This window comes from Ochotona princeps, chromosome 5 (assembly GCF_030435755.1).
Source record: "Ochotona princeps isolate mOchPri1 chromosome 5, mOchPri1.hap1, whole genome shotgun sequence".
NCBI classification, from domain to species: Eukaryota; Metazoa; Chordata; class Mammalia; order Lagomorpha; family Ochotonidae; genus Ochotona; species Ochotona princeps.
This window is the reverse complement of record NC_080836.1, coordinates 28,004,678-28,030,803: the sequence shown is the minus strand read 5'-3', so window position 1 is coordinate 28,030,803 and position 26,126 is coordinate 28,004,678. Positions and strand designations below refer to the sequence as shown.

Here is a 26,126-nt window from a genome sequence, read left to right as displayed (position 1 = left end):
TTATTATTTTTTCTAGATCTGGGTAAGGGGAGAATAAAGGGAGAAGCCCCACGCAGCCTCCCACCCATCCCAGGTCCCCGATGTAGGACATGCTCTGAGGGCACTGCTCAGATGGTTTTGATAGTCCAACAGTTCTGAATTGCTGCCAGTCTCACCATTCCAAACACGATGAAATCTCTCCAGACTCCACTGGCTGACACAGTCTACCCCAGAATCTCCATTAGCCCAGATTTTCACTGCCAACACATGGCTGAGGTAGATATCAATTTGTTCTGTCCTCTGTCCTGTTGTGGTACCAAGTGTCCTCTGCAGGTTCCAATAGACCACCATATCTTCCATGTGCACCTGGATTTGCCGTCCAGTGATCCATCTGAGCCTCTGAGAAGGCTCAGGTTTGACACCTGCACTCCGTGGTCAGACCATGGAATCTGCACTTCTCTTCATGGTTGGGGTTCTGAGATCAGCAGTTCAGTTGGGACTAACTCTTTAAAAACAAAGAGTACAAAGGGATAGCTCATTGGAATAGAACCATCTTTTCCTTACGATAGTTCGTATGCCCTAACTATTCCAAGGTGCAAATGGAGGAAGTGATGTGGGTCTTAAGGCAAGGATGAGGAAGCCACAGCTTCTGTTTTGGACAGTCTTTGTGGGAAGTCTTTGCTAAGTACCCAAACATGTCTCAGCTTTAGGAGAAGATATGGCTAAGCACGTATTTGTATCTCAGAACAGTAAGTAGTACTTGCTAGGCAATTTCTCCTACAGTAAGTTTTTTATGGGTCCTGTTTTCCTATCTTGTCACAGATTGTTCATAATCCAAGTAAAAATCTCTTGTCTGTCATATTCTCGTGGATTACTTTCAGTATTCAGTGGTGGCTTGGAGAGTTTGTGCCATAGGAGACAAAGTTTCTTTCAGGCACCAGTTGTTGAACATCTAAATAATATGACCCAAGCAGCAGCAGTGGTCCCTCAAAGCATCTACATGTATGCCTATAGATTTTGATGAGTTCATCTGTGGTATAGTTTATGCAGACAATATTTTGTCAGGATTTTCCTGCTTAAATAGCTTTGATAAACTTGCACCACTTCATCCATCAGCAGTGAAGGAGAGACTGTAACCCACTAGTCAAGCAATCTAGGTCTGTCCCTCAGCTGAATGTTGTGGTATTCAAGTACCTCAGTTTGATTATGATCAATTTTCTTGCTATTCCTTTAGTCAATAAAGAATAATGAATGAGGACGTATAGGAGGTGAATCTATACATATGAGAATGCTAGCTCAAGATTTCTGCTTTTCATTTTATACGTTTATATAAATTGTTTACCATATAAGTAATATATTGGACTCATGTGGACTGCCATAATTTTTAAATTATCTTTGATATTTGCTTATGTGGCAAAATTCTAAAAATGTTAATTTTGTAATTAATTTCCAACACAACAATGAATATTTTTTGTTATAAATCATCCAAGATTTAGATCACTGAATTCCCTGATTGTGTTTTCCAAGTTAAGAGGGGGAAAGTTATTTTTTTGTTGCTGTTTCCTTTCACTTCAGTGGGTTTCCAGCCAGGAATCCAAAGACGTCATTTAAATAATGGCTGATTTTTTTTCCTATCTTCTTTATTATCCTTGAATCATCTTCCTCTCTATTTTTTTTTCATGGATTTTCCCATTTTTTTTTCAGATTATTTGTTTCTACCCTGAATGTCACATTAGTCTATGGCCTCTGGGATTTCATCATTTTCTTTTGTGAATGCATTTCCCCATTCCTTCTCCCATCTCTGCTCTATGCCACCATGTGTCTGGCTCCTCCAAGCTTTTCAGACCCTAACTGTGTACCCCTAAGGTGTCACATGGCATTATCTAAAGTATTTTTTGACCAGGCATTCTTCAGATGCTACTTCCTGAGAATAGTGGGAGAGGGGGCACAGGTACAGGAAGAAAAGAGCTACAGAAGTCAGGCTTCTTCTTAAATAGAATTTTAGGTTTGGACAATATACATACATATATCCCCATTTCATAGTAAGTACTTAATAAATACTTATTGAATGAGCAAAACAGTGAATGAATGAGCATTTTATAGTAATGCATGCTTTTTTATAATACGTAGTGAAAAGGTCAGCCCATCATTTGTCAGACTTATTATTCCACAAAATGTTCTCTAGAGCAATACCCTAATGCGTCGCATGGAACTAGTCTTACACAGACTACACCTTGTGACACTCCAGTCTAAAGAATGCACTGTAGTAGCCATGCTCCTTGTTCTCCACATGCGAGCCATAAACATCAGACGTGCAGATCTTCACCAGAGTTCCTCCTTGCCTGCTCTGTATTAACTCAGCTCTGCAGTCGTCATTAATCAAATGCACAAATTCTAGCTCTCTTTCTCTTTCTCACCTTTCTTCTCTCTCTCTCTCTCTCTCTCTCTCTCTCTCTCTCTCTCTCTCTCTCTCCACACACACACACACACACACACACACACTTCCCTGCCTCCTTCTCAATCATCCTGCAATTCTCAGCTTGCTTTCCAAATCTCTTGTGAGAAGTAAGACTGTTCATCTTTGTCTATGGACTTTCATTTATGAACATTTATTTCTTAGGTTACATATATTGACCTTACTAAATTATGTACTTTTTATCAAAATAGCTCCCAAAAGCGGTTGTGAGCAGTGCATCTTACCAGGACGTACCCTTCATCCAAGAGACACTGTTCAACACCACATCAGTCAATGTGAATGTCCAAAATTTACTTGCCTTGCTTCACCCATAATATCTTCCTCTAGGCTACTTATATTAGTCAACTCCAGATAAACTAACCTCTTGAGCAGAAGTAAGCGAAAGTGCCTAGACAATTGCCTTTGCTTACCATCAATCATAGCATCATTTAAATTTTCTCTCAAATCTAGTTTTATCTTGTGCCTATCTGAGTAAGGTGCTTGGCCATTCCGGTGGGCCCAACTTTCTTGGTTTATGTGTTTAAATGTGTGGGAGGTGATGATGTACATTCAGACCTAGAAAATACTCATTTCAGCTGTGTCTTTAATCATTTCCTGATGCAATTTTGGGTTTTCTGACATTGCCTGTGGAGCCATAGTTGGGGACAGAGGGACAGAGGAAAAGATCTCAAGGGGTGACAGGTTAAAAACACTTTGTTTCTGCTTGAGATCTTGGCTGTTGGTTAGAAAAATGGTGCAGTTGGGTGGGTATTTTTGGTTTGTTTGTTTAATTTCTAAGAGCAGAAAACAGATTCCAATGAAAATTCTGAGAGACTCAGAATAAGGAGACATTTTGAGCAAGGCGGGCAGTAGCATTTCATTAAGAGAATTGTGCAGGTTGTTAAATTGTGAGCTTGACATGTGCTGTAAAAGGCTGTTTTTCTTTTGACTCTTCTTTCCATACCATACCTCAGGACCTTTCTCTTCTCATTATCACCTTCATCAGAGTTGGAGCCGGGAAAGAAAAGGGAAATGTTCAGACATGTGCCTATTTGCATAGGCACTTCTCTGAGTTAATGCCAGGATAATACGAACAGTTGTGTAGAAAAGCCAGTTTTCATCTAATCATTAATGTAGTATTATATTTTCTAGCATAGAATGGTATTACCAAGCTTCTCTTAACTGTACATTATAAGTAGTGTCTGATTAAGGATGTTCTGGATGGGTTAATTAGTGCGGTGACTATTATTAAGCAAACTGCTTGTTAGGTATTATGCCTATTTGATCTTAGTATTGATGTGAAGTAATTGACCATAGAGCTACATTTAGAAAAGCTGAAATAAAGGGTTTTTTATTTTTATTATGGCAATACATTTATATTAAACATGTCTATGAAAATATGAGTTTATGATGGAAGATCAGAATAGGCTTTGTGTGGGATGGTGGATGAAACTTTTTTTTGTTTTTAGAAATGTTAACAATGCATCTGTCCAGTTGGTTTCAAGACCAGTCGTATTGAAATAAAACAGTAAAAAAATCATTTCAGTTTCTCTCTTATTGCTGCAGAGTGTGTGAAAACTTCAAGTGTTGGTTACTTCCCCCAGTTCAAGGTGGCATTCTGCTAGATTCAGCTAATTTCCTGAATCCTTCTTTGGTTGGCAATCACTATAATAAACAAAATCCATTAAAGAAAAATGTGAAAATATATTACGAGCAAAGAAAGCATAGTTCATAATCACCTTCTTTCAGGGATTGGATTGTTATCTATATTATTTATTGGTATTTTTGTCCAGTGCTATTATTAAGTTCTCCTAGTTGTAGCATTTCCATAGGGAATTTATTCTGTGAGCTAATAAATTATACCGTGAGGGAGTTTTTCTTGAAATTCTGCTTAAATTTTCCCATTCTTAATTTCATCTCATTACTCCTAGTGATGTACCCCTTGTACCAGGCTAAATAATTATTCTTTTCCTTGGAGACTCCTATTATGCACCCCTCTAGTTGTCACTTCACCAGGCTATTCATACTTAGCTCCTTTAATCTGTCCTCATAAATCAGTTTTTCCACTGCCTTAATCATTATTATTGCTCTTCTAAGAACTCTCTAATTTTCAAGTGTACACAGTTCTCAGGTGCCTAGAAGACATTAGCATTGGCACATTGCTTTAGCCTAGCACATGTAGGGTTGCTTCCCTGTGTAATAGCATCCAGGACTAAGCAGCATCAGTTTTTTTGAATCATATTATCAGCACCTGCTCTTCTTGTCAAACTCAGAATGATCTAAGTAGTGTTTTATATCCATCCCGCTTTTATTCAACGTCTACTTTCATGACTTCAACTTAAAGCAATTTGTAAGTTGCTTTGATTACCATAATTCCTTGTTCTGCTTCTTTCTGGGTCTTATTCACTATGAAGTCATGTATACCATGTTTATAACATTGATCTTTTTTTATTTATTAATTTCATTGCATTATGTGACACATTTTTTTTTATGCGCTGGAATTTCCCCCGCCCCTCCTCAAACCCTCCCCCCGCCACGGTGGATTGCTCCACCTTGTTGCATTTCCATAGTTCAAATTCAGTTGAGATTCTTTCATTGGAGATTTTGACCAATCATAAAGTCCAGCATCTTATTGTCCTGGTAAGTTCAATGGCTTCTTGGTGAGACCATCTCTGGTCTGAAGGTGGAACCAGCAGAGTATCATCCCAATCAAGTAAAAAACCCAACATAATAGTTACAACCATTTACAACATTATGGCATTAATTGATGTGGTATTGATTAACCAATATGTTACTAGGGAAATGCAGGTTCTCGACCGAAACCTGTGACTTCCTCATAGACATTTCAATTTTGGTTTATATTCAGCCATGTTCCATATACCTTAAAATAGCTATAGATTGCTATTCAGCTGTCTCTTTATGACATTGATCTTATTCATCCTTCAGAACTTTTAGAAATGTATTGAATAAAAGCACCTTGCCCACACATAAATTCCTTGTTAGTGAACAATCTCCATTGCCTTTAACCCCATCACCTATCTTTTTTAATTGAAATTTTGCTTACATGCTATCCAACATAAATGGATTTTATGAGTAAGATGGGTCATGATACTCTTTTCTAAAAGAAAGATACATTATTTCAGTGCTCATTTGATTGTTTTTTTTTTTATTTTCCTCTTTATTGCAAATCCTTCACACACAAACTTAGTAATTCTGTTAAAATCCTTTTGAAGTTTACTGGACAGTTTTTATCTGAGATAAAATAATAGGTTACTTCTCTTGCTTTATTGTTGCAAGAAATTGTCTTAGTCATTTTTTGTTACCTTTTATGACGATTAAAGGGAAGTTTTTCTTGTTTTGTAGAAGTTCTTTAGATCTCAGAATTTTACTTGTGTTTCAGGAAGGAAGTTAGTTTGTTCCCTTAGTAATTTGGAATCCACACAGTCTGAATCTAAAGTCTGTAAATACTCAACTTTCTTTCCATTTTAAATCAAGTACTTATTTATTGAGAGCACACTAGGAGTAAGTGCCATTCTTATGGATTTTTTAAAATCTATCTTCATATAATTATTATTAATTTCTTGGGGTGTGCGGGGGTTTTCTGTATCTACTTGATTTTTCTCAAGATATTTGAATTCAGGGCCAAATGTGATAGTGTAGTGGCTAAAGTCCTCGCCTTGCATGTGCTGAAATCTCATATGGACACCAATTCTAATCCCAGATGTTCCACTTCCCATCCAGCTCCCTGACTGTGGCCTGGGAGGGCAGAGGAGGACAGCCCAAGGCCTTGGGACCCTACACCCACATGGGAGACCCGAAAGAAGCTCCTGGCTCCTGGTTTCAGATTGGTTCAACTCTGGCCATTGTGGTCAGTTGGGGAGTATACCGTCAGAGTATCTTCCTCTCTGTCTCTTTCCCTCTTCAAAATCTGACTTTCAATAAAAATAAATACATTTGAAATCAGACCAAACATTCAAAGACCTTTATAAAACAACCATAGATGTTTCCAAAACATGGCTTCTGATTCTGGAAGTTATAAGGCAGACAAAAACCAAAAACCTTGCATCTCCAGTCTTCCCTAGTGTTGCTCAACAGCCGTTGTTGTCAGATCTGATAAATGACATATACCCATCTCCACAATGACTGTGCCAGTTCCTTATTGCCACCTCTACTCATCTCTCTCACTTTTTTAAAGTTTTATTTATTTTTGTTTAAAAGGCAGAGTTACAGAAGAAAAGGAGAGATAAAGATCTTCCATCCACTGGTTCGTTCTCCAACTGGCTGCAACAGAGCAGGGCTGACCTGAAGCTAAGAGCTAGGGTGTTCTTCCAGGTCTTGCATGTGGTTAGGACCTGAGGACTAAGGCCATCCTCTGCTGCCTTCCCAAGATGTTAGCAGAGACCCAGGTCAGGAGTAGAGCAACCAGGCCTCAAACCAGCATCCACATGGGAGGCTGGCACCGTAGGCAGACACTCAGATGCCCCACGCTACAGCACCAGCCTCAATTGACCTCTCCTGAAAAAGCTGATCTGCCCTAGCTTCAGTAGCACAAGCTCATATTTGTCACACCTGCCATTTAAAATGGTTTGGTTGCTTTGTTTATTTTTTTCCAGCTTATTTTTCTCTCCAACTTTGCTTAGCTTTGCAAGAAAGCTAAGTTTGCTCTTTTTTCAAAGGCCCTACTTTCCACCCAACACACACAAAGAATCTTGCTGGTAACCACATGTTATGTTGTTTTTCAACTTCCATCTGTTAAGACTTTTCTATTTCTTTTGAATTCTGCTTCCTTCCCTATCAAATATTAACCAATGAGTATCCCTATATCCATATGCTTTAAAAAAAAATCAGCTTTTACAGACCTAATGTGGTAGCCTAGTGGCTAAAGTCCTCGCCTTGCATGCTCTGGGATCCCATATGGGCGCCAGTTCCTGTTACAGCTGCTCCACTTCCCATCCACCTCCCTGTTGATGGCCTGGCTAAACCAGTAGACTCAAAGACTAGTGACCCCATACCCACATGGGAGACCCGGAAGAAACTCCTGGCTCCTGGCTTCAGATCGGCTCAGCTCAGGCTATTGCTGTCATCTGGGGAGTAAACCAGCAGACAGAAGGATATTTCTCTCTCTGTCTCTCCTTCTCTCTGTAAATCTGCTTCTCCAACAATAAATAAATAAATAAATCTTTAAAATTCAGCCTTTACTTCCCCACCACTTTCTACCTGTCCTCTGTCTTTCTCGTGCCCAAATACTAACCTGCAGTCACTGGGGCATGATAAGGCACCAGGCTTCTTTCCTCTGTTGTTGTAGCACTGCTTTAGTGATTTATACCCACTTTCACACATTTTTTTTTCTGATTCTTAATTTTCCTTTTCATGCATTCAGTGAGGGATGTTGATACTCTCTTGAATTATCTTTCTACTCTTCTAAATGTTCCTTGTTACTCTCCATTCCCCAACCCCCATAATTTTTTTCTTTTCTAACTGTTACTAAATGCATATATTGGCCATTTCTCCAGTTATTTCACAGATGGAGGTAAGAGGCCAAGGCTCTGGCTGAACCTCAGGAACTCAAAAGAAGCATTCAGTTGTTTGAGTGCCTCCATGGCCACAGACTTCAAATTGCAGCCTGTATCCAGCATCTGTGGGTTGCATGCTAATCCCTGAAGAGTTGATGCTGCTTCACTCCCCTTTTCCTTCAAGCAAACTTTTCCCAAATTCTTCTTGTTCATTTGTAAAATTTTTCAATTAAATAGACTAAAAGTCTCTCTCAGTCTTTACTGATGATCCTGAAATCCCAATTAATCTTTGGTTCCCCAAAGTTTAAGAAGTGTCTATCGTACATATAGTATGTTCCAACATATTTTAGCTGTTCAAGTATCTCTCACCCTCTCTTTTCTAAGTGCTGATGGTTCACTCCACAGTATTCTTGAGAATTGATCCTCTGTTTGTGTAGTTCATGGGATTTAGGGGACAATAGAATCATTTTTTAAAATATGGATTTAGATTCTCCACCTACTGGTAACAGATATTGAACTCAATATGACAAAACATTATGGAAATATTGGAGAAAATAATGAAAAAGATATTGAAATACACTTCAGAAATTAGCACTGTCTACCCAATGAAAAGATACACAAGTGCCCAGAAATACAAAACAGCCATTTGAGCAGAAATGGAAATTTTAAGCAGTTTTTTAGGATAATGAACAAGTAACTCGAAAGTAAATGCTTGACCATGTGCTGATTTGAAACCTGAAATGGAAGTCTAGAAAGATGTAAAAAAGGAAAGCAGCTGGTCATCTTCATCTCTTTCATGTTTAGGTTTTATGGGATATGTAGTATACGTCTATGGCCATAGAAATTCTGGATACCATTCAAAGACAATCCAGACTAATTTTAAACTTTTGAACAACTATTGTACTTTTTCTAGAGTTTTTGTTATAATGTTTCTATATTTACTTAGTCTTAAAATTACCATGTTCTTACAGGAAAATAAAGGACACATTTTACATATTTCTTTCACTAAAAATGTGTTGCCTTCTTTTTTGTGACAGATTCATGCCCAAGCACAAAAGAGCCCATCTGCAGAAGATGCTCAGCCTTAAAGAAAATGGTGATACTCCTCCATCCATGGGCCCTCGTTTCCAGAGAGAGCCAAGAGAGTCTGGGAATACACAGAAGAATGTAAAATCACAGGATGATGTACAGCCTGGCCTGCAGGTTGCACAAGAGGAAATGCTAGGTAACTCATTGGTGCAGGAGACAGGCTTGGCAAAGTCCAACTCATCAGCTACTTCAAGCTCTCATCTTGGAGAAACTATGCGAAATCTGACTCTTACTCCCTGTCGCATTTTGGGTGAAGTTGATAACCAACAAAGACCATTGCACATTGTCTGGCCTCATAGGTGGTAAGTGAAAATGTGCAAATTTAATAGGAGTTATCAAATCAATAAGAAAGAATATAATCTGATGACCAACTTGTTAATTTGCTTTAATTATAGCTTTAGAAAAGATCATTTTAATGTGGTGATACTTCCAATGTGGTGCCAATGTGACACTGTTCCATGTTTTTATGCTAACCGTTGTGTGCCCAGATTACACTGGTATTACAAATAATTCTATGAAGTAGTTTGGTCTACTAACAATAGTGGCAAAGCACTTCGGAGAAATACGATCTAGCTCAAGAAGTTTCAAATTAGAAAAATTGGAATCCATTTTATACACTTATGCAAGCATGTTTATCACAAACCTGTCTTGTGTATACACACTGATAAAGCATTTTAGCCATTAAAACAGAACAGTTTCCATTCTTTACTCCTTTGACCAGTTTCAGCTGGGTGGCTTTGTTTGGCTAGTCATGATATGTATCAGTACATTTGAAATGTTGTCCCTTCTCCCAAATGCCTCTGCATTGTGCTAAGCAAAATACTTTCTAGCCAAGTCTTTTCTAAACAGGGGGAAATCAACTGCAGCACATAATCCCTCTGAATATAAACTCATAAACTTAACCCTGGCTCCTATAAATTAGGATTTAAGGAGGTAAAATGTCCCGATAATCTTCCGGTATTAAGTACGAACATTTTAATCTAGTTTTTATTCCTCCCAGTTAGTTTAATCTGCATGTGGCCTGATTAGAGTTCACCTCCCCCACAGATTATGGTCTCTTTATTGCGGAAATGCGGGGCTGATCATTAGGTCTGATTTTCCGAGAGCCACTGTTTGCAGGTGAAGTAATAAGCACACCACACCGGCCGGGCAAAGCGCCTTTGCTGGGGATTTGACTTCCGGCACATGAAAACTCCAGAAGCTCTCGCAATTGATCTGCAGCATCTGGTACCTAAAGGGATTTTTGTCTTCGACTCTAAGTGTATGAATGTGAAATTTAGATATTGAAAGTTGACGTGCAGCATGCTTTGGATTTGTGTGTTCATGAGTCCAGCATTTCAGCAGTGCCTTTCTAAGGCAGTAACGTTTGTTTGTAACCCATACTCATGTTTTACTTGGTACGTTTCAGTGTTCAGTATCCATTTATGTCTTTTTCAAATTCTGCAGTACTGGCTGAGATTAACGTGTTCAAGGTAAAATCTATGTTACCATTTACTACCTGCTGGAAAGCTTTTCCTTTTTTCTGCTTATCTTTGGTCATTTCTGAAGCAATCTTTGTTGCAGGAAAATCAGTTCTAGAAAGTTTGGTTCTGGCTATGTATCAAAACATTCAACTAAATAATTTGCAGCCTGCTGCTACAAAACAGCAATACAGGAGAAAGAATGAGAAGCACGGTATTCAATAGTTTGCGCGAAATAAGACAGAGTTATGTTAATAAAATTAACAATATTAAATTGAATAATTCCCTCTCTTCCTTTGTATATTTTTGCTTTAATTTAATTTAATTGCCTAAAGTTAGTTGCTTAAAGAGATGCAGCATTATGTTTGTGAACATTCTTATTGTTAAAGCTAAATTATTTTTAATTTGGAGAAGAGGGGAAAAAGCCGCATCAGCAAGAGTAAATGCCAAAATATAAAAGTAACACATTCATCCTTACGGGTAATATAGTAGAACATTGGAAACTTGGAGGTTGCCAGACACATAGCTAACATTAGGGCTAATTTTGAAAATCTAGCGTGCAGTCAATTTTACTGATGCCTGGGGACATACAAGGTAGAAGCTGACAAGAGAACTAATTTTGTTTGGGTTATTTACTGCTATGCATCATCCATGGGTTCCCGCCTGACACACAGCTATATGAAGGGGGATATTATCACACACTAAAAATTTATGTTGACATTCGATATTTGTTCAATATGTCAGCAGTATTACTTTCATAATCAAAAGAGTAAGAAAAAGAGAAAAGAAAAGCACTTTATGCTCATATAGATATATCTTTTTAATAACAGTCTATAAGGTTAATATAGTTTACCTTTGAGAGTATACAATGAAAACAAGCAGGGTTAGGAGGGGAAATGACAGAAAGCATCAACCCGAGCTGTTTGTTTGCCATTACCTAAGCGAGCCATGTCAGCTCTCTGGCCCGCGTCTGATAGCTATTTGTTGTACAGAGAGCACAGCATAAAAAAAATATCAAACTCTTAATACTATTGTGTGCCCATAACCATCTGTCACTGCTAGCCTGGAGATGAGAGGAAGATTACGAGGAATAAACACTGAGCCGCCGAGCATTGGTAAAGCCTTCGGGCAAAAAACTCTTGTGGGGACATCAAAGACATTCTAATTCCGAGGCAGTCAAGGATTACAGTGTGTAACCTGTGCTGACAACAGATAAATGACTGGCAATATTGTGCCAGAGCTGTTGGGTCCTGCATGGAGTACTGATGATGATGATGATGATGTTATCTTGCAGAATGGACTCTGCTGGGATAATTTTATGATAAAACACTTTTTTCAAATGCCACTGGGTCTAGGCAGACATTTACTAGCTACAGGGGTAGCAATCAGTTTCTTCAAAATTTACTGTTCTAAGCCCATTAGAGTTCCAGCGCAGCAAGACTCTTCAATGAAAATCTAAAATGCCTATATTTTCTTTAGGAGAATATATGCAAATGTTGTGAGCTGAACTCCTACCCTTTAGTGGTACATGCTTTATCATCTGATTTATGTAAATTTGCTCATAAAAATACAGCTTATTTTTAATTGGTGAATATGAATTAGAAAATTAAGATTCTGGTTCAGCATTCATCAAACATCCCTAGCTACAAGCACACATTTATTTAGACCCCTGATCATATGGGTAGAAATGAAATAATTGACCAGTCAATATGAAATGTATTCAGAAGGCAACCATGGTTTCTACTAGAAATGACCAAGGTTGTGTTGCTTATTCAGCCCACTTGGTCTGAGCCCCTCCACCCTCCAACCCACACATTTGATGTATCCTGGTCAGTAACGGGAGCTGTTTTAACTACCTGCTGGAAGACAAGGCAAGAGGTATGATTAGCATAGGCAGCTCCAGTCTATTGCACTGTTGTCTTGTTCTAGAGAAAAGGCATTTCTGGGGAGGATGTGTCGTTGATTGTTTCCCCTGTAAACATAAAGTAGAAATGGACACTGGAGAGGACAACAGGGTCCTCAGACCTTGTCATCACCCTTGCCTAACTAAACAAAAATAAAGCCCTTCTCCTTATCATAAAACATATGCCCATGAAATCATGCAGTTGCCGTAGCCAACGCTAAAAATGAAGTGATGCTGACCTCATTGTGTTAGTTCCACCCTGGGATCATGAATGGTCTAAAATATAGTGTTAGCCTCTAACTTATCTTGTACTAAGTCAACCAAATATAGAGCCTACTTGCTAGGATATGTATCAAAATCAAAAGTGACATTTTCTAGAAGATACATTCTGGCTTTAAATCTGTGTTAAAATGTCTGTGCATGAGAACAGGCCCTTACATGTGATGCTTGCCCCCTCTCTTCCGTCTTTCTGAATCTGAGCTTGTCAAGGATTATAGTGTGCAACCTCTGCTGACAGTAGATAAATAACTGACAGTATTTTAACAGAGTTGCTGAGTTCTCTGCAGAGTAATTCGTTTTCTGCTTTCTACCCAGTCTTTAATGTTTTCTTATAAACATCCATAGCAAAGACACAGTTAATAGAAATGACTTAAAGGAAAAGACTTGCTAAAAAAAATAAGACAGTAATTGGCAGTTCCTGTTGTTATTTTAACTATTGTTTCTGACTATTACACAAGTACTGTTACATTGTGCCAAGCTCTAGCCTTTATGTAAATATTCTCTACATTATAATGGACACAAAAGACAGTCTACTGGAGGGAGAGAAAGCATGAGTTAGGCAGACAGTGAAAGATCACGTTTCACATTTCTCAAAGCTTCCGGGCTCTAACGCTGATCTCAGGACCCCATCAAGATCTTAAAAATGAGTGCGACACCAATGAGTCCTTGCATACTGGGATTATACTTATCAATATTGACTGTGTTAGAAATGCAAATGGAGGGGAAAAATTAAGTCTATGTTATAATCATTTAAAAATAATAACAGGGTGGCTGTTTGACTTAGCAATGAAGAGGAACATATCCCGCATCAGGGTCCATTTCTCGTCTTCCAGCTTCCTGCTAATGCAGACCGAGGGGAGTTGAAAGTAATGGTTCAAGCAATTGGGACTCATCTATGTGAGAGACCTAAGATTAAGCTCCCAGCTCTTGGCTCTGGCCCCAGTCCCAGCATTGGTCATCGAGGGCATTTAGAAAGTAAACCAATAGATAGGAGTACTTGCGTGCTCTCTTTCTCCTTTCCTGTCTCTTTTTCTGTCGTTCACTGTGTGTGTCTCCCTTTAGAATGGTTAAAATAATAACAGTGAGAACCATTAACATTATTTGCCTGTATGAAAATTAACTGTATTTTTTAAACCAAAAAAATAAGTGACATGTCTGAACATCTTTAGTGTCTTATGTGGAAGAGTTGTCTTTTTGTTTTAAGATAGATTTGCTTGTTTATTTGAAATACAGAGCAACAGAGGAAAAACAAAGATCTTTCATTCACTGGTTGACTTCCCAGATGACCACAACACCCGGGCTAATCCAGGCTAGACAGACTGGAACTACATTTGGATGTGGAGGTGACAGGAGTCCAAATACTTAACGCTGTATTGGGCATTGCAGTGGACAAGCTTAACCTGCTGTGCCTCAAAACAGGCCCAGAAAGTTGGATTCTTATAGAAGCTTAAATACCCAATCTGTTGCAGTACGTTGTTTTTGTGGAATGTGATGAAGAAAAAGCCTATATCACAAGGAAATACAGTTCAAAAAGAAATGCATATTTTAATGTCCTGATCAGATTATTATAGATATTTTCTTTGACACGGTACTGGAACCTGTGACAAGCAGGAATTCCTTAAAGATTAGTTCAGTATGGAATCAATGAATTCTTCATGCTGTGTAATATGAAAGTTTGAATGGATTTTATAGCATCATGAATTGGTTAGTAAGAAAATATAAATTCACTGAATTATATAGATCTTATCATTGTTGACACCAATCATTGTACTCTTTCTAAAAAATCAAATTTATTAATGCTGTCACTGATCTCATAAGGCAAATTTGAGTCTTGGGAAGCTGTCAAGTTCATGATATAGACAGAAATTTTCCAAAATTCCCTTATTCATTTAAATTCTGAATTTATCATTACAGCAAATATACTAATTGTTCCTGAAAGTGAAAAGCTCACATGGTTCATATTTGAGAATATCTCTTCCAAATGCTCAAAGCTGATTAATTATGGTTGTCTTTCAGTTTTTGCTTCACCAAGTAAACTTGATATTTCATGAAAAATGTAGCTATCTTAGCTCAGAACTCAAATCATATAAACACTTTTTTTTAAAAAAAAACCATTATACAGTAAAAGTGATTTATGCCTACTTTATCACATGGAATAGAGACATTTATTTCAAAGGAGTGAAATTGAATAAACTTGATCATTTTGCAGCTTTTTGTGGACATTCCTAAGACAAGCCAACTTCTCTCCCTTTTTCCTCTCTCCTTTAATTCAGGTATTAACGATGACAATGCCTGGTGCTTGTTCATTTTGGTGCTACTGCCTTGATTCATGCTAAGGAACTAGCAGTTGCACCCATCAGTGTTTCTACACTGCCAAGGAATATGTCAACACAATGAAGTAGGCAAATCGTATCTTAGTAGTATTACAAAAATAGTTCCACTTAGCAAGCTCCTTGAGAAAGTCTTGAATCCTCACACAAATTCAAAAATGACCCTCTGTGAACCACTGCCAAATGGAATGGATAATGACATGTTAAAAAATATGGCTGCCACCATAAGTTTTTAGTTCTTTCTTGCCTTGACTTGTAATATATTATGTTGCAGTTTTTGGCTTACCAGTTGTTAGCAAATAAATGTGCATCCTATATAAGAAAACCCTCTCAGATCAAATAGGATTTGCCTCATATGAGCTAAGTAGTTAGGAAGCCATAGGATAGAGATCTACGATATAAGAGATTCTGTTCTGATTTTAAAACCCCGGTGAGTAGCCTGTAAGTGGGTGTATTCTGGTTCAGAAAGATAAGAAAGGAGTGGGCTGTGAGGCATATTAAGGAGTTTGAAATTATTAGAGTAGCTAAAGTTATAAGTTCTACCATGACCTCATCACTTGAGATGTAAGGAAATCAGCAGAGCTTTTCACTCAAAGTAGAATTACTTTTTATGATCTATGTGGTATTTGCAACATTTTTCATAAAGTAATGATAAATTAATTTATGCAAAATTGATTACAGTTAAGGTTGTGAATTTGGAAAGCACGAGACCCAGTCACTGAGAAATAAAAACAAGTTTGAAACATGGCTAGGTAAACCACTTCAAACGTGTACCTTAATATTGAACCAATTTGATATACCGTATTTTTAGCAACATTAGGGGTTTCTAACTGAAAATAAATGGTTGGTATAAAAGGGAAAATTATGCTTTATTACGTGATAGTGAAACAATGCTCTTTTTTTTCATTCTTTGACTCTCTGAGGTTTAAAAATACAGGTTTGACAGCAAAATTGATATCTGCCTTCTGAAAGGATAAGTGTTGGATGATTGGATGATGGGTTCTTTGGGCCAAAGTAAGCTTGTCCAGATTTCTTATTGCTGAGATAACTTGGGAAGAGTTTGATAAGTAGTCCCTCTTAGATCGCCCAGATTTTACTAGTCATTACAGTATCATAGAATATTTTTGGAGTTCAAAATTCAGACAGTGCCATGCCAAAATGGAAACACAAAGGGAAAGATTTGGTTTTTGAACGCTGAAATTCTTCATTCTGTTTCAGTGTTAGATGTAAGTCTCATTTTTCTCAGAGAAAAAGGACCTGACAGAATAATAGTTCTGGAAATGATGATAATGTTATCTGGTCACCCATCTTTGAGTATGCCCTTCCAGTGCCTTGATCCTGTGCCGTATTTGTCCCCATGTCGAAAAAAGTGATGATTCCATAGATGGTTTCCAGAGTAGCATTATCCATTTTTCACAGTTAAATAATCTTTAATGGAGGAATGTCTACCACATAGCTAATTATTAGAAGTAGCTAATTTTCAGATTCATTGGGAATATTATCTAATAGCTTTTTCAAAGAAACCATCTAGCCAGTTCTGTATCTCTCCATCAGTTAAACAGTCAAGGCTCACATAAATAATAAATGTCAAACTGATGACAGTCATTCCTAATTCAATGCTAAGTTTTCTTTAGTTATATTCCTTTACTGGGAGTTTTCATGTCGGAGTGGGTAGATAGAGTCATTTTAAAGAAGACTTTTTTAACCTGCTTTTATTTTTGAAGAATTTCAAATGTGCTCTGCTTTTTGGAAAAGAAAAGCTCTCTAGAGAATTTCACTAAAATCTTTGAAAAATATGCAACCAAATACTTTGCTAAAATTACTGTGTATTATATCACCTAATATTTTTATCTTGTTCTCTAATATAGCATTATTTGATGAATCCATAGAAATAAGTTGCAGAATTGTAGTAAGTAGTAGGAGAATAAGTATTAGATAATTCATGATCCTGCCCCCCCCCAAAAAAAGTGTAGGATGGACTTTACCACATGGTGGTTACACCATCGATTGGGATATGTATACTCCAAATCCACATGCTTGGTTTGAGTCCCAGCTATTCTGCTTTCAAACCAGCTACCTGCTGGTACACACCCAGGAGGCTGCAAATGATGGTCAAATACTTGGACTGTGACCCTTAGTTCCAGCCTCTTAGCTCAGCAGAGCTTAGTCCTGGCTATTTTGGGCATGTGGAAAGTAAACCTGAGGAAAGAAGATCAATCAACTAAACTCTCTCTCTCATTCTCTCTCTAGTAAAATGAAAATAAATGTGTTTTATAAAAAGTCTTATCCCAGGGCCCAGCACGATAGTCCTTGCCTTGCATGCCCAGGATCCCATATGGGCGCCGGTTCTAATCCCAGTGGCCAGGATCCCATATGGGCGCCGGTTCTAATCCCAGTGGCCCTGCTTCCCATCCAGCTCCTTGCTTGTGTCCTGGGAAAGCATTGGAGGATGGCCCAAAGCCTTGGGACCCTGCAGCCACGTGGGAGACCTGGAAGAAGTTCCTGGCTCCTGGCTTTGGATTGGCTCAGCTCCGACCACTACAGTCACTTGGGGAGTAAACCATTGGAAGGAAGATCTTCCTCTCTGTATCTCCTCCTCTCTGTATATCTGCTTTTCAATAAAAATAAATAAATCTTTTTTTAAAAAAAAGTCTTATCCCAAATCCCATCTGTAATATTCAGAATTCTACTACTAAGTACCTTGGTACTTTCCAAACCATTGAACATATAAGGAACATACAAACTGAACATCCAGTTTCTCATTTCCTCCTGAGTTGTTTCTAACTAATGCTTTGTCAGCATAGAGAACTTCCACCTAGATTCATTAATCTCTGGTATTGTTATCTCCAGAAATCATAAACTAAATCCATTATTACCCTTTCCTGCATAACATGGTTAAAATTTCTTTAAACCTGACTCATTTCGTAAGCATGCTAATAACTGCAAAAGAGAATCCTTGCTTATAGTATGCTTTTGACAGTTATCTTCAGCCACTCAAAACCCCTTTCTGCCTTTGCTTCCTTCTGTCACTATTCCTTTGATCCAATTCTTATACTAAAATTTACTTAGGAATCAAGATGGCAGAATAGGGTAAGGACATGTTTAAAACGGATGGAGAAACATTTAATCAGGATGAAGCAGAGAGAACATATTCCAGGAAATAGGAAAGGACAGAACAACAGCAGAGGGGTACCTGGAGACTGACAGACACAGGAAAGCAGCGGGCACAGCAATGTAGTGTTGCAGTGACTGATACTCCAGCACGGCAATCTGAACTCCACCAGCAGCCAGAACTCCACCAGCAACCAGGTGGGAAGGGACTTTCACTGGGAGCTTGGGAGGTAACCCCAGACAAAGAACTGTCCGTCCTGCTGGTCTATTTGATTTGACCAGGAGCAGAGACACAGCAGCAGATCTCAGATGGGCAGTGTGAGAGCAGGGTGGATTTCATAGCCCAGTTAGCCCCCTAGAGCTGAATTGGGCGCCATTTTGCATAAGGAAGAAAGGACAAGGGAAAGGACAGAGCATGCACTGTGCTGGGAATGAGCTCATTTCTGACTCGGTGAACTGCAACGACATGGTATTCTACAGGTTCCACCCCAGGCAGGTCTGGGTAGCCCTCAGATCTGACAGCCAGCAGATCAAGAACTGTAGGGGTGGTACGTCAGGTGCCATTTTGCACACTGTGGCAATAGCTTTGGGACTGCAGGGGACAACAGTGAACTGCGCATGTGCTGAGCTCGCAAGAACTGACTGATCTCATTGCATTGCACTGGTCCTACAGGAAAATAATACTGACTATGGCATCGTATGGGTCAACATAGGTCCGTGTGGCACCCAGACCTAACGTCCAACAGGTTCCGGCAAGATCAGCACCAACAACCACCTAGCTATATAGGACACCTGGTGTCTCCCTACTCCTGGGAGCTGCTCCAACCAGAAGTGGGAGAAAGGTTGCAGAGACAACAGTGCAGCCTCAGCACGGTATCACAGGAGGTGGAGAGTGGTGAGCCAGGAGCTGGGGCTATGGAATTGTTGGTGGAAATCTGACATAAGAACCCAGACCTGGAACTCGCTGGAGGTTGTGGCACAAGTGGCTGCAAGCAAAAAGTTGTGTACCAACCGCAATAAGTAAAATCGCATTGTAGACCTGTGGGTGACACAACTTAGAAACCTGCCCCAAGGAGAAGACTCTGCTAACCAGAAGTACACAATGATCAAGAGCAAAAGAAGAGATAAAGGCACAATGAATATTACCGAAAACTCCCCTGCAAAGGAGCAAAACCCGACGCCAACCTCAGAGTTAACTGAGGAAGACATCGAGAAAATGGGGCACACAGAATCCATAAGGCTTATTTTAAAGATTCTGATCAAAAAAGAGAAGCTCATGCAAGAGTTCAAAGAATTTAAGGAAGCAATAAAGCAAATCAAGGCTGATATATCAGAAATTAAAAACACAGTAGAGCAAATAAAAAGTACAGTGGAAAGTCTCCAAAATAGAAGGAAGCAAGCAGAAGAAAAAATCTCAGAACTGGAAGATATTTCCTGTCACCGAGGGGAAGCAAACAAAAAGCTGGAAGCAGAGCTGGATCAGGCGAAAAAAGTATTCAAGAATTGAAAGACACTATTAGGAGGCCTAATATAAGAGTTATGGGAGTCCCAGAAGGTGCAGAAAGAGAAGCTGAGTTTGCAAATGTATTTAAAGAAATAATAAAGGAAATTTTCCCTAATCTGGAGAAAGAATTGGGAAACAAGTTCCAGGAGGGGCACAGAACTCCCAACAGGCTTGATCAAAAGCGATCTTCACCACAACATATGATAATCAAGCTCTCTTCAATTGAACATAAGGAAAAGATCCTTAACTGTGCACGTGAAAAAAATCAATTGACATACAAAGGAATGCCAATTAAGCTCACAGGAGATCTCTCACAGGAAACTCTAGAGGCAAGGAGAGAATAGAGTGATATATTCCAGATTCTAAAAGAAAACAATTGTCAGCCTAGGGTAACATATCCAGCAAAGTTTTCTTTCGTCTTTGAAAATTAAATAAAATTCTTCCACAGTAAAGAAAAGTTAAAAGAATTTGCCTCTTCCAAACCTGCCCTACAAATGATACTTCAGGATGTTCTCTTGACAGAGAAGAGGAATAGCACCCAATGAAACCACAGGCAAATGGGAAGAACATCCCAGTAAAATGACAACAGGAGACTAAACCAATGAACAACCCATTCCTAAAGTGACAGCACCAAAGTACCACCCATATATATTAAACTCTGAATGTAAATGGCTTAAGCTCAATCAAACATCATAGATTAGTAGACTGGATTAAAAAACAAAACCCATCTGTTTATTGTCTGGAGGAGAACACTTCAACAAAGACCAGCAGAAACTATATCACATGGGTTTTGTTGCTTTCTGTTGGTTTCATCTCTTCAAAACACGTTTTTCTGATTAAATCATTCAATGACTCGTAGATCATACAGTGGCATCATTTTCAAGAAGATCCTTGATTTTCATCTCTTCAGCTACACATTAGTCATTTAGTAGCATGTTATTTAACTTCTTGGTGTTGTTAATTTCTTTTTTCTCCCAGATGTTGATTTTGTTTTGTGGTTTTTCATTTAAGGGGATGTATAGTAGCTGTGTAATGGAGACTGTCATATCTAGTAACCTGTCATTTAACTTCAAGGCATTGTAAATTTCTATTTATCTTTCTTTTGCTGAATTTGTATCATGACTTTTCATGTAAGGGGATGTACAGTAGTTGTGTAATGGAGACTGTCATATCTAGCAACATGTCATTTAACTTCATGGCATTGTAAATTTCTATTTTTCTTTCTATTGTTGATTTTTGTATCATGACTTTTCATTTAAGGGGATGTATAGTAGCTGTGAAATGGAGACTAACATCCAGATGTGAGGATGCAGTGTGGTATGCATTTCTATTTCCAGACAAAGATGGACTTACAATGAAACTGTTTACTGTATCTTGACAATAGGATGCTGGACTAATTCTGCCATTGTCCATGCCTGCAATGATGGACATATGACACTGTATGAAGAACTATATGTTAGTAATGATATAGAGGAACTAGGTGGGGGGTAGGGAATTAGGGAGGGGATGAGGGAATATGGAACTGTATCATAAAATGATAGCAATAATAATAAAATGTAAAAAAAATAAAATTTACTTAATACGCATCAGCAGTAAGTGAGATGAAAAGCATATGTTTAGATGATATGTATGTATGTTTGATGGATGGATGTGGGTGGACAGATAGATGCGTGGGTAAATAGACATATGAGTGGATAAATGGATGGGTGAACATGAAAATTACTTACTTTTTCATTACACATGTTTATCTCGTGTACATGATTGTTGGTGTTGGTATCAATGTGTTTCTCATTTCTAGTCATTGAGCCTTTATCTGTACCATCTTTGTTTCTCCTTATGCAGTGAGCCACACAAACATGTAATGCAACTTTGCACATCCCACATGCCTTTGAGCCCTACTCATTTCAGATTTTAGTGGACATCATTTATTTTAGGTCCTAACATTCTTAAGGACCCTCACTCTCTCTCTTTCTCTGTGTGTGTGTGTGTGTTTGGAGAGATTTTTTTTTTTCAATAGCCGCTTGCCAAAATACTTGGCCTATAGTCTTAGTCAAAATTATTTAATATTGATGAAGATGAATTATAGGGTGATTTTGGTGGTGGTGGTTGACTAATACTAACTCAATCATTCCTGTAGAGGACAAGTGTCTCTTCCAAAAAAGAATGACAGTGAAAATATAGGCATATTCAGCTTACAAAATGACAGACAGACATAACATGGTCAGCACTGGTTTTACAAAGCTTATGTTTTTGTAGTTTTTTTCTGAAATAAGTTTATAAAAATTATAAATGAAAATCCTTCAGTAGTTTGTGAAAATAGAATGATTCATCTTAACGGAGGGAACTGTCGTATTTGGGGAGAAAGATTCAAACTGATTAAAACCACTGTAACTGTTTATTATCAATTGAAAGATATAGTCATGAGCAGGCACTTAATAGAGAAGTTAAAACACCAAATAAAGATGTCTGCATTCCATAGAACCTAGATTCAATACCCAACCCTAGCTCCTAACACTTGTTTCCTGACGTTGCAGACCCGGAAGGGCAGTACTGATGGCTCAGTTAATTGGGCTCCTGCCATTCATGTCAGAAACATGGATTAAACTCCTTTATTCTGGCTGTTGCAACCATTTGAGGAGTGAACCAATCAATGGAAGAACTCTCTCTCTCTCTCTCTTTTCACCCTCCCTTTCTTCTACTTCTACCTCTAAATATTTTTGTTAAAAGAGAAGAAAAATAAATCTGGAAGGAAAGATCCCTGTAAATCATTTTGTCACCTGCCCTTCTGCAGTAATTTAGATGTTAACTCATGCGAAAACAAAGTGTTGAACTCACTTTTCAAAGTCTTTCTTGAAATCCCATACAAGTGAGTTTTTTGGCTTTTCTAGGATACCCGAGGTTCTGTGTCCAGAGTTCTGTTTTCTGTTTTTGTTTTTGTGTTTGTTTTTTTCTCAATCACACCAAGGAATTCCAAGGTAGAATACCAGTAACTGTTATCAATTATGTAAAGTTTTCTGTTCTTTTCCTCTTGTATGGTATTTATTGGCTATGCAGCTAATTGGCTATTTCAGCACTCATCAGGCTAGCATCATTTGTTGGTTAAACAAAGAAAGAAAATTCAGTAGCACAAAGAGGTGAAATGTTTGAAATCTGTTCTGACTCTGATATATACCTCATAGTGCCTATCTCCTGTTTTAGGAAATAATTTATCGTGATCTTAAGCGAAATCATTTCTCTCTTTGCTGTCCTTTTTCATTAATTTAGATATGTTTCTAAGATGAGACATGATGTTACTTCTAATTATGGTTACATGTAGTTAATTCCCTTCTTTTTCCCCAAGCTTGGTGTGAAAGGCAGTTTCCTCCCAAAGAGGCGGGGTTGGGGGAGGGTGGCTATTGGGAGGGGAGAATACAGATAGAGCTGGTCTTCCTGTTGCCTTAGCAACAGATTTATTTATTAGGGGTTGAAATGACATGAGTTAATATACCGCATACCTGCTGATCGGCAAACTCCCCTATTTCAGCTGCAGTTGACAATTAAGTCCTGGACAGCTACAGCCAGGGGTTAATGTTCCTCATTAGGAGAACTAGGTCATTACTGGGAAATCAAGGCACTTAAGGCAGCATGAGTAAAATACAAAATTCAGCATCTAGAGGAGTGAGGCTTTTTTATGTTAATTAACCTTATTTTCCTAGGTTTAAAAAAATCTTATATGCACATGTCAGTGGATCAATTAATTGAAAAAAGAGCTAGTTTACTTTACTCTCTAAGTTGTCTTCATTTCCTTTGCAAGGATTTCATTATTTTATGGAAAATTCTTATGTCTATATGATGAGTAAAAAGGGTATTAAAATTAAGAAGGGAATCATCATGGAAATCAGCTTTACCACAAGGGAATGAGCAAATAAAAGCCTTGGAAATGAAAATAAATAAGCTTTGCTAATACCTCACCTAAGGAGCAGAATATAAGCCCATTGGAGCTGAGAGATATTTAGAGGGACTTCTTTGCTTCTTTATTAAGCAGTTACATAGTTATTTGACCTTCAGAAATGGAAACTTGAGAAAAGTGATTCTGAGTGATCTGTGTGCATACTATTTTCAGAAAGTGGCAGAGCAGTTTAACAAACAGTAACTTTTCAGTTCATTATTGGCTTTTTATAATACCAATGAAAGCAGTTATATTAGTTGAAAATTTTTATTAAAACATCTGAGTGGGTACCTTTTTGGTCACTTGATTACTTCATAAATAATATAGCAAACCCCTTCTGAAAGCTTTGTTTTCCTATTTCCTTAAAGAGCCTTTATGTTGTAAGATGGATATTTACAGAGTAGAATGAGATTTATTGCCCACAATCCTATTTTATCTTCATTACAATACACAGTGTATTGAAACCAGCTCTTACCAGTTCTGTCACTTCTGGTGGCTTCCTCTGTGAACATAGCCGAGGTTAAAGGATATTCTTAGTATCTGTTGCTCCTAAAACATTCTGCCTCTTCACCTGAAAAACAAACATCACTGTACTCCCTCCACATATCTGCTGTATTCGCTGTCATTAGTGTAAAACGCATTGATTGAGCCCCAGAGAAACTAGTCTAGAACTTTTAGTTATTTCTCTCTCCACCAAAAGAAATGAGCAAACCCCCTTTAACTGATTTGCTCTGATTCACTTCCCCCAAGTCATCTTCCTGTTCTGTAAGTGAAATCGGGCCCTAAGATGCCTAAAGAAATTTCCTAAAGAAATACCATTGTAGTGAGCCGGTTACTATCTTGTGTATTGCCCCTTACCGTCCAGCTTTGCACAGCATTACTGCCCTAGTGGCTTCTCCCAGAAAAAATTTTTCCGCTCTCAAATTAGACATGGTTCATGGTCAAACCCAGTGTTAACAAGAGCACTTTTAAAGGACAGATTGTTTCAACAGTTTCAGAAGTGTTGCCCAAGAATTAGAGTTGTAGAATAGGAAGATATAGAAGAGATTATTAGGTATTCCCCAACATTTCTCAGCTTGTTAGGAAAACAGTTGAACCAGATGCTCCAGGCTCTAAAGCACCACCACTCCCCCTTTTTTAATGGTAATAATTGGTTGAATCTTATCCAATAAATGCAAGCCGAAGTAATTGTAGACCAAATCCAGGCCTGGCCCTTACAAGTGTCCCATACATGTTCTTCCATGTTCCTGTGCCCTTATGGGTGGGAAACACAGAGAGACCTGCTGAAATGATTGCCTGCATTTACTTGAGTGCCTGAATGACCCTGTGGAAGAGGACTGTCTTTCTTATCTACACACCAGCCTGGTACTACTACATGAGCTTCGTTTATTTATTGTTCCATTTGGTGAACTGAAGCTGTTTTATTGTGCATGAAGCTATTACAGTAATCCAGACAAACACTTTAGTGATTTCCTAAGGTAATAGCAGTGCAGAACATAAGTAATGGTCAGAATATACTTTAAAAGATTTTGGCCCGACTAGATAATTAAAGGTGCTATTTCCTGAGACAGAGACCAGCCGGAGAGGAAAAGATTTTAGAGGTTTACATTTCTATGTGACATGAGCATTCATAGAGTATACTATTTGTCAGAATGTACATTTAATTTTCATCTTACTATAAATGATTTATCATTTAGATTATAATAGGCATTTTCCCTGGTGAATAATACTCTTGAACATCTTTTTATGCTTTTTGGCCACATGAGTGTGTTAACGTTTCTACGTAGTTTTGTTCTTACCGATGTTCACAGTTTCTATTGGGATAGTCCTGTTTCTCCTACTACTGATGTATGACAGTTCTCATTTATTTTGGATGCTTCACATTTTTTTATATTATTTTGGATATTTCGTATTTTTCTCTTTGCTTGTACCTGGTCTTGTTGTGTTCATTTCATATATTAGCTGATTACTTATTATTTCTAACTTTTTTGAAACATAACATTTCAAAGTATTTGTTTTAGGAGTTGATTTTCTACCACATCTCTTTGTTTCGCTGTTCTGTCTGTTGGATATTTCTCATGTGAATATTTTTATCCTGTGGCTTCTTCCAGAGTTTTTATGATTGGGCAGCAACTTGAGTGGTATTTTAGATATCCTGTCTTTCAGCTCTCTCATTTTTTTTATCATCCTTTGACTATAATAGTTGCTATTAATAAGTGGTTTTTCATTTTTATTGTCTTCCCTAACATTATGACTTTTTAAAAAGCTCCTTTTTGAAATTTTTCTTGGTTTTTGTTTAGCAGTTTTTCTATGGTCCCAAAATTTGCCTTCCTATTTCACAAAGGAAATTTATATTTAGTTAATCTTAAGTCAAAGACACTCTTTTGGAAATGAAAGTTGAAATTTCAAATTAGAATCTATTGCCCAAGTTCTTATTCTTGTGAGCAATCCCAGGAGTTAATTAGACATCTGGTAATTATTAACGTACATATATTCACTTTCTATGCAACATTTTAAAGTGTGTTTAGTTATAAATCTCGTATGACAGCTTTATATTTCTTGATTGTAAGTATTA

The 26,126-nt window shown here is 37.9% G+C and overlaps 1 protein-coding gene and 1 long non-coding RNA gene across 4 annotated transcripts in view; one reads left to right on the top strand and one right to left on the bottom strand.

Moving 5' to 3' along the window:
- GTDC1 (glycosyltransferase like domain containing 1) overlaps positions 1–26,126 on the top strand; it is a 312,493-nt gene that overhangs the window by 233,923 nt on the left and 52,444 nt on the right. For all 3 annotated transcript variants that reach the window (XM_058664455.1, XM_004577185.3, XM_058664456.1), the window contains one exon: positions 8,985–9,338. In XM_058664455.1, the coding sequence (XP_058520438.1) occupies positions 8,985–9,338 (354 nt within the window). The remainder of the gene's footprint in view (positions 1–8,984; positions 9,339–26,126) is intronic.
- The window catches only part of LOC131480365 (uncharacterized), a 52,442-nt gene that overhangs the window by 21,789 nt on the left and 4,527 nt on the right, over positions 1–26,126 (bottom strand). The window lies entirely within an intron of this gene.